Source organism: Typopeltis vanoorti, chromosome 14 (assembly GCF_054136105.1).
Source record: "Typopeltis vanoorti isolate ZY-2024b chromosome 14, IOZ_Tvanoo_1.0, whole genome shotgun sequence".
Classification (NCBI taxonomy): Eukaryota; Metazoa; Arthropoda; class Arachnida; order Uropygi; family Thelyphonidae; genus Typopeltis; species Typopeltis vanoorti.
In genome coordinates this window covers 36897132-36914255 of record NC_143562.1, presented here as the reverse complement: position 1 = coordinate 36914255, position 17124 = coordinate 36897132, and the positions used below count along the sequence as shown (strand labels likewise).

Here is a 17124-nt window from a genome sequence, read left to right as displayed (position 1 = left end):
GTGGTCTCTATATTGGAAGTTCAGTGAACAAATCCCATGAGCTATTTTAGCTACTTTTGCTATATGTCCTCTGAACTTTAATTCACAGTTCACAGTACCCCTAAATCCCTGTTTATTTTGCTGCAGAACAAAAAAAAATGATATCCAGTGTGATGACTTGAAACTGGCAACTGCAAAAGTGTGCCTCTGCTGACTGTGCTAGCAGCACAGATAATTGCTTTACATAGTTAATAGACTATTTATACCATATCAGGCTCCTCCGATTTACTCAGGAAGAATATTATTACTGTTCTGTGTTCTTCAGTTTCTTACTTTTATTTATTTTCACAAAATTCTGTTAATATATACTTAAATTATTTCATATAGAAGAAGAATAAAGAATAATAATTTAATGTAATTAGTCATTTTTCTAGCAAAATAATATATAGAGTTAACTCTTGAACAACACGGTTTGAACTGCATGAGTCTTCTTATATGCGGATTTATTTTCAACAAATATATTGGAAAATTTTTTGAGATTGACGACAATTTGAATAAACTTGCAGATTTAGATGCAGCTTAGAAATATCGGAAAAATTAAGAAAAAGTTAGGAATGTCATGAGTGCATAAAATATATGTTGATACCAGTCTATTTTATCATTTACTACCATAAAATATACACAAATCTATTATAAAAAGTTAAAATTTATCAAAACTTACCACACTTACAGACCATAAATGTGCCATTCACAGTCCAGAGAAATGTAAACAAACATAAAGATGCAATATTAAATCATAACTGCATAAAATTAACTGTTAATTAATTAATTAGCATAAAATAAAAAAATTATGATTCATTTGTTAGTGTATAGGCTAGGCTACCATAAAGCAATCTCATTGCTGCTTCTTTGTTATTGATGCATGAATTGTTATACCTCTAAATAAATATGAATTTCTTTTTCACATTATCTTTTCATTTTTGATGTCTAGGGTTAGTAATGAGCCTCCGTAGCTCATTTGGTATAGATGAAGCCCTTTGGTTAGAAACACCTGGTTCGATTCCTGTGAGCAACATTTATCTGGTCTCTTTCAACGAAAGGTGAATTAGCTAGTCTCATACATAGATAGGGGGATGCCATCTCTCACCTGGGAACTCAGGTTTTTCATACCCCAGAACAGTAAACCGGCCCTGTGAATACACACAACTACAGACATAGGACACTCCAGGAGGCATAAGCCATCTTATCCTTGAAGTTACAGTTGCGAAGTCCAAGAATAGTTGGAAGGTCGTAGGCACTTAAGTGCCTGTTAGGCCCACTGATAGATAGTGTTAGTAATAGTTATAACATGTAAAGTGTTTTGTATCATATAAGACAATATTGATATAGGTAATGACAGACAGGCGATTCATCTTGTATATACCAACGACCTAAACTTACGGTATCGATAAATATGATACAATACTGTAAATATATTTTCTCTTCCTTATGATTTTTTTAATAACATTTTCTTTTTTCTAGCTTACTTTATTGTAAGAACATAGTATATAATACATATAACATACAAAAAATATATGTTAATCAACTGTTTTTGTTATCGGTAAGGCTTCCGGTCAATCAACAGTAGGCTGTTAGTAGTTAAGTTTGTGGGAGTCAAAAGTTATACACAGTTATATTCTTAAACAGACTATTAATAAGCTGCTGTTTAATCCACTTGCTCATCGTAATGAAGACAGTAAGGATATAAAATGTTATATATTTCTGCCATATATCAGCTCTGTTTCACCAAAGTTAGTTAAAATTCTCAAGAAATTTAAAATTTATGCTTCTTTTACTCCTCTAACCAAACTTCGATCTTTACTCGGTACACCTAAATTGAAGCATGTCAACCTAAAGTATCTAGGAGTTTATCATCTTTGTTATAACTACAGTGTGCCCTATTTCAGTCAGATGGAAAAATCTATTTAGTTGCACATAAAAAAACGTAAGTGACATCACATACGGCAGAACTAGAGCCAATACTTTATCTAATCATATTCTTAATTCTTCTAACTCTCTATTATCAAGGTTAATTATAACTGATCTGGTGATCTGGAACATTTTTAGTTGCTGTGATGACTTATGAGAAGAATTATTGAATCAACAGAAATTGTCCTCAGTTCAGTTCACCTTAATACTAACCTCAGCTATAATCTCTCTAATGGTCATTCCTCAGCTATCCAGCTTTGGTATGCGAGATGATGCCACATGAATGTGCTCAACAATACTATGCTGTCCAGAATGTCTTTAAATGTCAACAATCCATTTGCAACTTAATTTACAGCTGTTGTTCTCTTGTAATGTATTTGTTTTGTATTTCTCTTTTCATGTTTTGCACCCGATGAAGTCTTCTAAGAAGATGAAACTAGTTGTGCGTTCAAATAATAAATAGTGTTTCTATTTTGTTATTCCTCATCTTTTAGTCATTTTCAAAAATAATATATATATATATATATGTGTGTGTGCATGTGGAGAAAAAGTGAAATTTAAATTTTAAAATGTTGTGTAAATGATATACTGTTTTTATAGGAACTGGAAAGGAACACAACAGTATCACCTCATTACAGAAGTGAGAGGGAATTTGATACTCAAAATCAAGAATGGAAAGAAAGGCTCTTTCAGCTTAGCCAACAGGTAATTCCTTTGAAATATGTTAAACATTGCTTGGTAAACATAAAATTTTGCATGTCTGTAACAATATTATATTTCATGAGAATACTGTAAGAGCAACATAAATTAACTTAATTCTGAAGAGCTTGTGATTCAATTTCAATTGATGGAATGAATGTTTAGGCTCATGTCCCATTTATAATGGAAGGATTTTTTATATAATGCTCTTTCAAGTGAGAATAATTCAGCCATTCCTAGGTAGAGTTTTTCTTTGAGGAATTATTCAGTTTTTTTTTTCTATTATAAAAAAAGTGTACTGATTTGAGAACACACAAACATTTACAGGCATAATACACAAAAGGTGCTACTGACAATCTTAACTAAGAAGTGGCTAAAATGAACATGGGTTTCTTGGGGAGGAGGAAGAAGGAAGTAGAGAGGATCTATAGGTGAATGACAGATGATAGCAAATCTATGGAATGAACCTGCTGAGGCCAGATTGAAGATTTGCAGGTTACAAAAGTTGGTTGACAGGCAGAAAAGGGGGTGATATAATTGACACATACAAATTACTGAACAGTTTTTACAAGAATGTAGTAATACAGAGAAAATTTTTCAGAACAGATCTGGTGGTAGGAGAACTAGGCAAATTGGAAATTCCTTGGAAATTGAACAAGACTGTAGTTAGCAGGTACATGAGGATCTGATTTTTTCCTTAGATAGTGGTGAATGATGGAATATATTGCTATGGAGTGCCATGACTGTAAATGAGTTCAAAGCAAAGTATGATAGATATTGCATGCATGGTAGTACTTGGCATAATGTTTAGACCTCCCTTGGTGAGTCCAAGGACTCCATGAAGTCGCCCACAAGTGGATTATCTGACAGTTAGAATTACAGGATGAATAATGATTATGATAATTTATAATTTTTTATGTATTTTTTTTTCTATTTGTATATTATTTATTATTCCTACTAACAGTGTTATTGTCAGGATGTGAATAGAAAAGATAAGTAACTTGTCTTTGTAAAAACTGATTTGCTAGGATATGGCAGTTAATTTTCTTTCCAAAGTCTGTTGTACCTGCCAGTTGCTTTCACTGTTCACTTTGTTTGTAAACAGGAGAAAAAACACCTACTGCTTTCTATCTCCATTTATTAAAATACTTGACTTTTCATTACTTCCTCTTTTAATCTTCATTAAATCCATATAACATTTTTTTGTTCCCATTAATATTGTCATCCAATTTATGTGTAAATTCAGCACAGCTTTTTATCTTTCCTCTTTAATTATTATTAATTTTTTTTTTTGCGTGGTTCTTTCTCTTATTATAAACAATTATATCATCACTTAACCTAGTCTTTATGAACTCCCAAAAAAGCTTTATTTTTTTTACTTAACCTCCATCATTCTATTTTTTTTCCCTTTTTTGCTTCCTCTTGTCCTTCCATATACTTCTGCTGTTCCTACGATTATATCTCAAAATTTCTCCCATTCCTCATTTACATTATCTGTTACGCATGGATCTTGAACCTGATCCAGGACTAAAAGTTTTGCTTTAGTCTGTTTTTGCATTCAAAGTTTTCTGTCTTTTTTTTTTTTTAGATTAACACATTTGTTTTCTACACACACGCACTCACCCTAAGCAGTTATAAGAACCCTGTAATTTCATTCTAAGGCAAGATGACAAAATTTTAATGACCGTGACTTTGCTACATGTCCATGCTACAAAGTCCATGACTTTGCTGCCAACCTGGTTGTGCCGAGTGGTTAGCGTATGTGCTCTCCAATCAAAAGGCTGCAGGTTTCACATGTGGGCATGGATGTTTATGATTGTCTGTGGACAAATATTAGTGGTGGTGGGCAGTAGATGGCGTAGTTCGCTGTAGTTGGTGGATTTGAGTGGTAGAGACGGAGAGTTGTAGAGTGGATGCCCTCCCTCAGTGAGCCTTTGGACTGCTTGGAGGTGTTGCGTAATAATACTAATAATAAGTACTCAATTCTTTATCAAGGATGAAATAATCTATTATAGATTTTTGCTTACCATTCCAACTATATCTTGTAATTCTCTCTATTTCCAATTTTGAGATCATTACCATCACCAAAGAGAAAAAATTAAAAAATATAAACATAAATGGATGGAACACGTTCAAAGAATGAAAACAGAAAGATTACCAAAACAAGCCTTAAAGTACAAGCCATTAGGAAAAAGAAAACCAGGACGTCCTCTTAAACGATTCAACGATGACTTCTAAGGCCAGAACAGGCCATGCTACGCCTAAATCCTTGATACGTATGATGATGACCATCACCAAAGCCAAATGGCTCCAAAATTTTTTCTACTGCTGTTTTGTCTTCTCCAACCTGTGCATTAAGATCTCTTAAGATGATTACCCTTATCGTGTATGATTCCATCCAGTTGCTCCTCAAATAATGTTTTTTCCTCCATATCTGTATGTTGTAGTATATGTAGATAAGATTTGTCATTATGTTCAAGTACAAACTTCATTATTCTCTCACTAATTCCATCACACTGTTCAAGTACAAACTTTATTATTCTCTCACTGATTCCATCACACTTTATAAGTCTCTCATTTACTTCTTTACTTAATGATAAACAGTCTCCTCTTAAGTTGCTCTTTCCTTGTTTATTCCATTTTGTTTCACTCAAACCCAAAACATCTGAGTCAGAGAGATTATTTTTGGAATCAATAGCATGTTTCAAACATACACCAAACCTCAACAAGTATGGCTGTATAAATTTACCAAAAATCTGGAGACAGTCATTTTAAGATCTAATTAATACTTGTTTCTCTCTTTTTCCAACATAGATGGCACCAATTAGGACTTCAGTTTCCTTCTGTCCATTACAATTTTTTTAAACTAGTCCCACTGTTATACCAAATTGTTGTTCTGTCATGTACTGTGACAAACTGTTCTTGTGCTCTGAAGATGTTGGATATAATACCAGTGAAATATTAGCTAATAAGTTAATAAATATTAATTATCTTTTTATCATTCTGTATTGTAATCAATATTGTTAAAGTAAACTAACATATACTGCCAACACATAAGCTTTTCCACTCATTTCCAAAACATCCAATTTCTTCTCCATCATGACAATGCACTAACACTTTATCTTTACCTGTATTTGTCAATATGTTTAATGTTCCTCTTCTGTATCCTTTCTGGTCCATATCATTAACCATTTATATCCATATGACTGTAAATTCTTTGATTTCATTTTAGCTGTAAATAAATTCCCTGTCAGTTTGCTGGGTCTGTTACATCTTCACCAGAGCCCCATTATGAGAATGGTCAATTAGCAGAATGGTCAAAGTTTCTAATGAATTTTCATCCATCAGGCATTCCTACCCTTAATAATTCCACTACTGCCTCATTCATGTCCTTTCAGCTCAGACATGAGGTTGGTCTTTGTGAGGCCCTTCCATATTAGTTATATAAAATTCTCTCACCAACTTAAACATCTCTATCATGTTCCCTCTTTCCCTGCCTATTTTTGCAATTTAGAATGTCTAGAGATTAGAATTTTTAGACTTCTGTACTTTACATTTCTAATCTCTCATCATCATCATCATCATCAAGTTCAAGATATTACAATATTCGTAATTGTAATATCTTGAACTTTTATCACTACTGTATGCATGTTTTCTACACTGTTTTGAGATAGAAGAAAAACTTCTTTAAGACGATTTTGCACATACGTTGCTATTCCATATTATTATTATTATTATTATTCAGGCCTCCATGGAGTCAAAAGACTCATCACGGGAGGTCCTTCCTAAGAACATAAAGTCTGTCAAGACTCATCGAGGGGAGGTCCCCCCCCTAAGAAACACAAAGTCTATCATACCACTCCTTGAACTCATTGACCATTCTCGCTCTCACCACTCCATCAGGCAATGCATTCCATGGTTCAGCCACCCTCGATGCAAAGAAACCACTCCTCACCCTCTTGCTCACAGTTTCCTTTTGTAACTTCCAGGGATGGCCTCTTGTCATCACTCCTTCCCACTGTTCAACCAAGCGAAAGAACTCCCCAATGTCAACCCTGTAACCACCTCTCAACAGTTTAAAAATCTCAATCATATCACCTCTCCTTCTATCCACCAAACTCTGCAGTCCACACTCCCTCAGCCGATCCTCATAACTAACATTGTACAGTCCCGACACCATCTTTGTCATCCGTCTTTGTACCCTTTCCACAGTTAATTTATCCCCTTCAAATCCTGGGGACCAAATCTGAGAACAATAGTCTAAGTGTGGTCTGATCAGAGACTTATACAATGGAATGATAACCCTTTTATCTCTGCAGGTCAGTGTCCTTCTCATAATTGCGGCAATCCTCTGTTACCATCACCACCTTTGCAATATGTGTCCCCTAAATTTCAGGTTTCTATCAATCATCAACCCCCAGATCTCTTGTCTCCCCTACTTCCTCCAGTATAACAACTCCTATAGAGTATGCAGCATCCCATCGATGTTTCCCAAACCACAAGACTTTACATTTTGCTGCATTAAACTGACATCCCCTTTCATTTGCCCATCTATCTAGTTTATTCAAATCCTCTTGCAGGGCTACCACATCTGCACTATTACTAATAATCCTTCCCAGCTTCGCATCATCCGCAAACAACTGAATATCCCCCTGCAATCCACTGGCTATGTCATTGATATAAAGGTTAAACAATATAGGTCCTAGTACTGAGCCCTGTTGGACCCCACTTGTAACCCTCTGCCTCCTGGAAACTGCTCCACCGTACGCAACTCTCTGATACCTATCAGACAGCCAATCCTGAATCCAGTTGACCAATCTGACATCCGGACCTATGTGCTGCAACTTAAATATCAGCTTATCATGTGACACCCTGTCAAATGCCTTCGCTAAGTCTAAGAAAATTGCAGTATGTTCCTTTCCCTCATCTAATGTTCTTGTAACTTTATTATAAAAGGCTAGCATATTGCTAAAACAAGAGTGCCCTTTCACAAATCCATGTTGACTCTCACAGATAACATTACCCTCATCTGCCTAATTCTGTATATGGTCCCTCACTACTTTCTCCAAGATCTTAACAACTACTGATGACACACAAACTGGCCTATAATTAGACACTTCCAGTCTGTTACCACCCTTATGCAATGGCACTATCTTACCTTCCTTCCATTCCCTGGGCACCTTTCCTGCAGCCAGACTTTCATTGAAAAGCAAGGTTAAAGGCACTGTCAATTCCCTAGCACATTCTCTCAAAACTCGTGGTGAAATACCATCCAGTCCCACAGCTTTACTGACATCCGGAGTACTCAGTATCTGAAACACACTCTCCTCCTGTACTTCATGATAAGTTGCACCAATAGCAGTATAACCTGGAATGTGACCTCTTTTAAGGAGCTGTTCAGGGTCAGCAGCACGTGTTTCCTGGACAGTAATCACATCAACATTGTTGGTTAACAATAATTTCAATAAATAATCACTTTTGGTTTTGCTAATAGATTCAGTATTTAATGGACAAATACGTAGTGTAGGGCCAATGTTTCTAAATTCTGGTTTCTGCAAGTCACTATATTCAATAAATTCAGTAGACATCATGAAATTGGCCAGGAGATCCTTAGGATGGACTGGCTGCCTATTGCTGTTACTCATTTAGCACCACCGAGGGAACACATATAGCTTTAGGATCACTATGGACACGAGCAACTTTGTTCCCCATAATTTCTAATAATTAATGTTTTACTTCTCACTCCAGTGTTGGATTCTGAATATATAGAAATTTAAGTAATTATTATTTGCTTCAGAATCCAACATGATTTTCCATCACAAAGGCTAGACTTGTAAATATTATTTAATGTAAACAACTTATTTTACAATTTAATATTCATATAACTACCTTTAATTTTATCTAATATTTAATTAATTAATCAAAGATATATGTATTAATAATGAAAAGACTGTATTAAATATTATTAAGCTATTTTATTTATTACTATATTAATATTATAAGAACTTGTATTTGATAATTTAACTGCGCATTAATTGAAATGTAAATATTCTCTATTTATTCCTATTTTTAGAAGTTTAACGTTATGCAATAGCTCAATTTTATTATGTTTTGTTTTGTTGTCATGGAGACATATGTAAGTGAGCGAGCGCGAGTTTGGAACAGTGCGTGAGGAGAATGTTGAAAGTTTATTGAAAAGAGTTTTAGAAAGAGATCACGAGAACAATTTAGGCGGGAAGAACGGATATATAAGGAGGAATGCTGAAAATATTAAGAGAAGGAGATAGAGAGGAAACATAGAGAGAGGATTGGCATTCGGTTGGAATTAGAGGAAGTTCTAATTCGGCATTCGGGAATCAGAGTGTGATAATAGCGAGTCGGCAAGTCACTCAAGCAGCTAATTAAAAGTCCAGTAGTCGAGAAGCGGTTAGCTAATAAGTTGTAGAATAACAATTATAGCTACGGAAGACAGCTGAGTGACTACTAAATGACTAGCGATACTATAGTTGAGATTTGATTTTAAGGCCGACCTTTCAAGGACTCATGGAATCTTGAAGCACAGCACCGAGTAACGAGAGAATAAGTAGACGCTGTAAAGTTGAAGTTTAAAGATAGCTGTGTTTAGTTATAATGCCTAAAGAATTAATTGAATGCTAGAGGAATGAACAACTGTGCATATAAAACCTCAAGTTAAGGGATTATTGTGTGTTACTTTAATTCATGAGTGATCAGTAGTGTTTCATGCAAAAACATTTGATTGTGTATATAGTGACCGTTAATTAATCCAGTTATTTCTAAGAAGATTTGTTTTAATGAGTGCCATTTATTGTTTAAAGTTAAAGATACCAAGCAATTTTAAACCTGGTTTTACTCCATTTTTTCCAAGTAAGCAAACAGACAAATGTCAAGTTTGCGCCTGCAATTTATGCAAGACTAGCTGATCCCACAGGTAGTGCAAGACTAAGGCAACTCGTGGTAAAGGTGGAACAAGCTCTGATCACTAATCTTAATATTTACCCTTAATGCCAAAACACATCTCCAAGAAGAGGATGTATGATGTTTTGTATTAAAGGCAAGGGGCCACTACCCAGACCGGTTTTGACCTTTATTGAGGTCTCATCAGTGGGAGCCAGGCTAGAAATACCAAGATTTAGTAATGCAGAGCTTGTAAGTATTTTACCAAAACAAATATCTCCTCCTGAGATTTTTATTTAATAAGGTTATAACACCTTATGGTAACTTGTTTTGGTAAAATACTTACAAGCTCTGCATTACTAAATCTTGGTATTTCTAGCCTGGCTCCCACTGATGAGACCTCAATAAAGGTCGAAACCGGTCTGGGTAGTGGCCCCTTGCCTTTAATACAAAACATCATACATCCCCTTCTTGGAGATGTGTTTTGGCATTAAGGGTAAATATTAAGATTAGTGATCAGAGCTTGCTCCACCTTTACCACGAGTTGCCTTAGTCTTGCACTACCTGTGGGATCAGCTAGTCTTGCATAAATTGCAGGTGCAAACTTGACATTTGTCTGTTTGCTTACTTGGAAAAAATGGAGTAAAACCAGGTTTAAAATTGCTTGGTGTCTTTAACATAACTATACCCAAGTTAAAAATACTTTCTACATCTATATCTCCTCCTGAGATTTTTATTTAATAAGGTTATAACACCTTATGGTAACTTGTTTTGGTAAAATACTTACAAGCTCTGCATTACTAAATCTTGGTATTTCTAGCCTGGCTCCCACTGATGAGACCTCAATAAAGGTCGAAACCGGTCTGGGTAGTGGCCCCTTGCCTTTAATACAAAACATCATACATGCCCTTCTTGGAGATGTGTTTTGGCATTAAGGATAAATATTAAGATTAGTGATCAGAGCTTGCTCCACCTTTACCATGAGTTGCCTTAGTCTTGCACTACCTGTGGGATCAGCTAGTCTTGCATAAATTGCAGGCGCAAACTTGACATTTGTCTGTTTGCTTACTTGGAAAAAATGGAGTAAAACCAGGTTTAAAATTGCTTGGTATCTTTAACATAACTATACCCAAGTTAAAAATACTTTCTACATCTATTGTTTAAAGTGTTTACAGTTATAAAAAGTGCTTGCGTATAAGTAGATGAAGAAAGAAGATTATCGGTAAGAACATTCCAACCATTAATATTCCTATGCAGAGATGTGAGTGTGTTTCATCCTAGAATTTCCTTATGTTAACAGTAACTGTTGCAAAGATTAGCTGAAGGGTAAATTTAAAAGTGTTTGCTTGTAAAGAGGTGTTACTGTGATTTTATTGTATTTGGAACTTAAGGAACTGTGAGAAGACTGTATTAGAGATAACAAATTTACCATTGTCTGAGTTTGTATGACAGTATTATCAGAAAGGCTGAAGTGTTTATAATAACTTAATTAGTGATTTGATCTTAAGTGTAAAATTTGTGATTCTAAAATTAAATGTTTGTTTTTGTTAATCAAAAGTTGTATATTGCCTGAATCTCTTTTACTGCACCATTCATAAAATATTCGAACCAAAGCGAGTAAATTAAGTAAGTTAAATATTCTTGGCCAGTATATATAATAACAACATATAAAGGAGAGGTAGTTGAGAGTTGGTTTTTCTTCAATTCTTGAACTAAATCAGATATAGAGTGGTGCAGTCTTTAAATATAAATTTTCTCTATATTTGAATTAGAAATCAACTTGCAACGTATTAACTAGTTAAGAACATCGTAATAACTAAATATCAGATCCAAAGTATAGATTGAGAAGAAGTAGGATCCAACACCAGTCCTGTCATCAAAACAATCTAATAGAAAAGCTTAGGTGTTGAATGTTATTCATAACTTATTTTAACAGTTCACAACACCAAACAAACAATTTTATAATAAAAAAAAGTTTATTAACTGGCTTATATTTTGCCAAATTATGACTTTAGATCTTTTATCCATTACAATTTGAATCTTTTCACTTACTCATTTTCGTGTGTAAACTATTTTGTTCTCTGAAGATGTTGTTTTAAAATCCAGTGAAATATAAGCGAGTTAATAAACATCTTTATTAAAATGGTTGGTGATTCCCCAGTCAGCATGACATTAGATCATGTTGTTTCATCATATTTGTGTATAGTTCAAGCCAGTTTGAATTGAACTTGATAACCAAATTTTACAGAATTGTAAAATTTGGTTATCTAAGTTCCTTCTATCCTGTCTTCAGTTGGATGCCTGTTAATGTGGTACACCATGGGAATGTGAGATCCGAACATAGGTAAGCATGAGTAAGCAGCCACAGTTAGTTCTCCACATTTCTTGCAAGCTATGTAGAGGTCTCCTTTGGTTATCTTCCTTTGACCCTTAAGCAACCCAGTAAAATCGTATATACGTGATTAGACAGTGAAAGATGGTTTCAGATAATTTCAGAAATTGTTTGATGAAATATTTGAAAAACATATGACGAATACAAAACTTGGACAGATTTCTAAAAGTATTACTTTTGAAAATTTTTATTAGGTAACACACATTGGAACAAAAATGGAACTAGTTGAAAAACTAAAACAAGAAGCTGATGAAAAAAATAAAATGCTTCATAAAGGTAAGCATTAAATTTCCAGCATAATTCTTTTTATGCTGGTTACTCTCACATAAAATGTTTCTTTTTATTATATTAATTGATCATACAGTTTTAATTTGTTTATATGAGAACTTTGTATAATAATACCCTGGTTAGTGCTAGCTCAGGATATATTCCTAGAACATAGAGCACTAAACAGAATCATTATAACATTATACTTTATCAGATAGGGAAAATGAGGTTACTCCCTGATCCATTGGTTGTATTATGTATCAGGTTGTTTTAATAGATTTCCATTAATGCAGCAGATGAGATAAGAGCTTGCAGAAGCTCTTATCTTGTCTGCGTTTTTCAAATAATGTGCGCAACATCTGATGACACATATGTATTTTGCAGTGGTGTTGAGTGCCCCCATTTTGGTTGGGCATGCTGTTGTGTGGGTTATGCAACCTGTGCTACAAATTTCACGTCAATTTTCCAGGTTGTCGATGTAAACTATAAATACATTATTTTCATTTTACATCGATTTTAATGATCTTTAATTCTTGGGAAAAAAAGTATTCAGAATTAATACAGTTTTTAGCACAATTTCATATATAAAAAAATTGGCTGCATATTTTATTAAAAATCAACTAATTAATCCAAAAATCCTAAATCTAATTATTTCAGTTTAAAAGCAAAAAAAAAAAAAATCATAAAACTAACAAGTAAAATAATGTTAAATTACATACCCTTACCTTTTAAAAATGTATTTTTCTGTTTAAATTTGTTTCACTATAAATTTACAATTCACACTTCACTCAGTGATTCACTAGACACAGAGGGCAAACAAACACTGGTCGCTGTTAACAACAGTTCATTTTTTTCACGAATCAGAAAAATATGAACCAAAAACAGGAACACATGCTTTATTGCTGCAATAAAACACGTGTTATATGGCTACCCGGCCGTGGGCCAAAACAGGCCACCCCATAATAAAATTTTAAGACAGAAAAAGCATCCCACGGTAGAGGGTGTAAGGTTACATATCTCAATCATTTTTACGATTATAATTTGTGGAATTTTTTACTCAATCCCAGGAAGAAGTTCCCTGTTGTCCCCCCCCCCCCCCCTCTGTGGACACACATGGCCATATGAATGCATTTTTATCGATGCATGAAAGTTTTGAGAGTATATAGCTCATCAGCACTCATCTTAATTGGTCCAATGCAATTAATTGCAGGATAACTTTGAATACTTCTGCAGCAGGGAAACAATCAGTTTGTTTTAGGATTTATTAGAAAACAACAATGAAGTAGAATGCTAGATTTGATTGGTATATTTGAAATACTCAAAGATGAAAATATGTGAACCATCATTTATAAGACGTGAGAATAGGAAATGAAAGGAAAGAATAAGTGTGAATAGAAATACTTACATCATCAAATTCCTGCCATGTACCCTTAAGGGGTGTACAGGATATGATAGTACTACATGAAAAATTTACATCACTACTAACTCCCTATCTACAATTTTCCTCCAAATCAGTCTTTACTTGTCAAGACTCCAACATTATCAAATGTTATATTTCTATCGTCTAAGGCACTTTGTACCATATCAATCCATCTATATTTTGGTCTTCCTCTGGGTCATTTTCCTACCAACCTGGCAGAGAACACCTGTTTTGCTAATCTTTCATCGCCCATTGGATGCTAACAATCTCAAGTTCTTTCCTAATATCCTCGTTTTTAATATGATATTGCCATTGATGCCATCTGTTCACACCTCTAATCTTTCTCAGGACTCTCATATCTGGGGTTTCTAGTCTTTGGTCAAGTGTTTTACTTCTGACCCAGCTCTCAGATTTATAAGTTAAAACTGGTTTGAACACTGTCTTGTATACAGCTAATTTAGTGTTCCGACTAATTTTGCTCTTATTCCATATGAATTTATTCAATTGACTTCCTACCATACCAGCTTTGTTGATTCTGTTGTCTATTTCCATATTTAATTTACCATCTTCACTAAAAATTGTGCCTAAGTAGCTGAAATGTTTTACTGATTCCACAGACCTGCTATCATCTTGGTCACTCGCCTCTGGATCCTCTCCACCTCCTCCCCATCAAGAAGAAACCTAGGTGACCAAATCTGAGCACAGTAGTCTAGATGGGGTCTTATCAAGGCTCGATAGAGAGGAACAATAACCTGCTTGTCTCTGCTTGTCAACGTATTCTTCAGCAACCAAGTGATTTGATGAGCTGTTTTGGTCACTTTTGCAATGTGTCCCCTAAATTTCAATTCCCTATCCACCAACACTCCTAAATCTCGTGCCTCATCAATTTCCTGGAGCAGGGTTCCACCAATGCAGTAAACTGCCTCCAATCTTTTCACCCCAAAATGCATAACCTTACATTTTGCCACATTAAACTGACATCCATTCTCCTTAGCCCAGACCTCCAATCTATCCAAATCATCCTGCAAAATTTTGCAGACTTGTAGCAGATTTATTTAGAAGTATAACATCGTCTGCATAAAGCAAAGAGCTGATATTAACATCTCCAATTTTGATATTGGGTTTAATACCACTTTTCTTCATAATATGATTCATATAGATAATGAATAAAATAGGGGATAATGTACATCCTTGTCTCACACCAGATTTAACATTAAACCATCTTCCTGTACTTATCTGTATCAATCTCACATCTGCTGGTATTTTTTGTAGATCAACAACATTTTATAATGCACAGAAGATTCATTTCTATTCAGGAAGAGATATTTTTTACTGTCTGTTGTTTCTGAAGACTAGAATAAAAACGCCTGTATACCGTTAAAAAACTTTGCAACCTCAATAGATGTTATACTGCATAGCAAGAGAAAGATTTAGTTTTTTTTCTCTTAACATCCACTTTCAAATTTTCAATTCCAGAAAACATGTATAACAGCTGTTTGTAATACAGCCATCATACAGAAAGCACTCAACTCATGACAAGTGAAAACGTTCAATTGGATTGGTTGACACAATAACCAATCACAGCCACTAGGTGCTGGGTGAGCTCAAAATGTTAGCTCACCTAGCCATGCCTTCTTAGCAGTTTAAAATACTACAATGCTAAGAATTTGACCAGCTGCGCCCTCTTTACATATTTTCAAAGGGCGCAATCGCGTATGCATTTTAAATAACACCCGGGCTATTAACGTGAATGTGACTCAATGTTTACGCTTAGAAAAGTGCCCTCTTCATGAGGCATTAATGCTTCATTATCCTCGTGAAAAGGGTGATGTAGCATTATCATATTGTGTTTAATTTTAGGAATCACACAAAGTCTGCAAACAATTAGGAGAGTCTTTAACGGGAATGAATTCAAAAATATAATATCGGTGATACTGATATTTCGTGGATGAACACCGCACCTAGCATACCTGGAATATTTGCCCATGGTATTTTGCATGAAGTGCACTTAATGACTAAATGAATGATAGTGATGAAGAAGTAATGGCTATCTTGGGAATTATTAATAATTAGTATTATAATGAAACAGCAGTAAGCAGGGTATTACTATATTTAATATGGCATAACTATTGTACCGATTCAAATACACAAATATTATTCATGAAAAGATGAAAGAATTCAAAAATAAGAACCACACCTTGGAGATTTAGTGGCAAACCCTGAAGGAAACATTAATTGATTCAGCTAGAGACGCATGTGATGAGGTTGTATGCAAGAATAATAAAATCAGAACTCCAAGGTGGACTCAACAGGAAGTTAAAGAGCAGGTAAATAAAAGAAAAAAGCATATTAAAAGTTCCTGGCAAGTCAGTGATAGAATATGAGAGAATATGCTCTGAGAGAATATAGAGAAAAAAATGTATGAAAGTAAATCACTTCGTAAAACTAGCTAAAAAAGTCATTGGAAGATTTTGGAGTTCAAGATCAGTACTATCAACATAAGAAGCCTGAATGGTAAAAAAATGGAGCTGGCTGAGGAATTGAATAAGTACCAAATCAACATAATAGGGTTGACTGAAACAAAAAAGACAAAATCTGGTGAGATTTTTCTGAGCAATAAACACAAAATATTATATTCAGGCAATGACAATCAAGGAAAAGAAGGAGTAGCCATAGTATTTAACACTAAATACGAGGTGCTAAGTTCACATGGAAAGAAGAAGCAAGGAATAAAAAAACTCTCTTTGACTATGTTATTGTTGATAGTGATGTTTTCTTACTGGTGCAAGACACTAGAGTGTACAGAGGATTTGAAATCGGAAGTGATCACGTTTAGTCTTGAGCAAGAAAAATATGAATTTCACATCGAAAAGAAGAACATGTAAGAAAGTTTTAAAGTGATTAATAGTTGAGCAGATGTGAGATGTAGACTAAAATACACAAACATTATTCAAGAAAAAATGAAAGAGTTTGAGAACAGGAACCAAATCTTGGAAAATCAGTGGCAAGCCCTGAAGAAAACATTGATTGATTCAGCCAGAAAGGCATGTGGTGAGGTTGTCTGCAAGGATAGAAAAATAAGAACTCCATGGTGGACACACGAAGTTAAAGAGGCAGTGAAGGAAAAGAAGAAAGCATATCGAAAGTTCCTGGTGAATAAATCAGCTTATCTCTTGGAGAATACAGAGACAAATGTAAGAAAGCTAAGCACTGTGGAAAACTAGCTAAACAAAAATCACGGAAGACTTTGGTAAGAACAGAAAATAAATATCAAGAAGGTGCAAAATATTTTGTAGGCTGCTGAAAAAAGATCAGAAATGGAGGAAAGTGCTGTAAAAGGAATTAGAGATGATAAAGGTGACATGAAAACTAAAAGAAAAAGATATCCTTGATGTGTGGAGCAATTATTTCAAAAATTTGCTAAATGAAACAAGCAGTGACAGCAATCAAGAATACATATCCATACTTGAAGTGAAAAAAACTA

At 34.5% G+C, this 17124-nt stretch overlaps 1 protein-coding gene across 2 annotated transcripts in view; it reads left to right on the top strand.

Moving 5' to 3' along the window:
* Positions 1-17124, top strand: part of LOC150099370 (uncharacterized) — a 462639-nt gene that overhangs the window by 350079 nt on the left and 95436 nt on the right. For both annotated transcript variants that reach the window (XM_090403434.1, XM_090403433.1), the window contains exons 27-28: positions 2548-2652; positions 12148-12229. In XM_090403434.1, coding sequence (XP_090259560.1) covers positions 2548-2652; positions 12148-12229 — 187 coding nt within the window. The remainder of the gene's footprint in view (positions 1-2547; positions 2653-12147; positions 12230-17124) is intronic.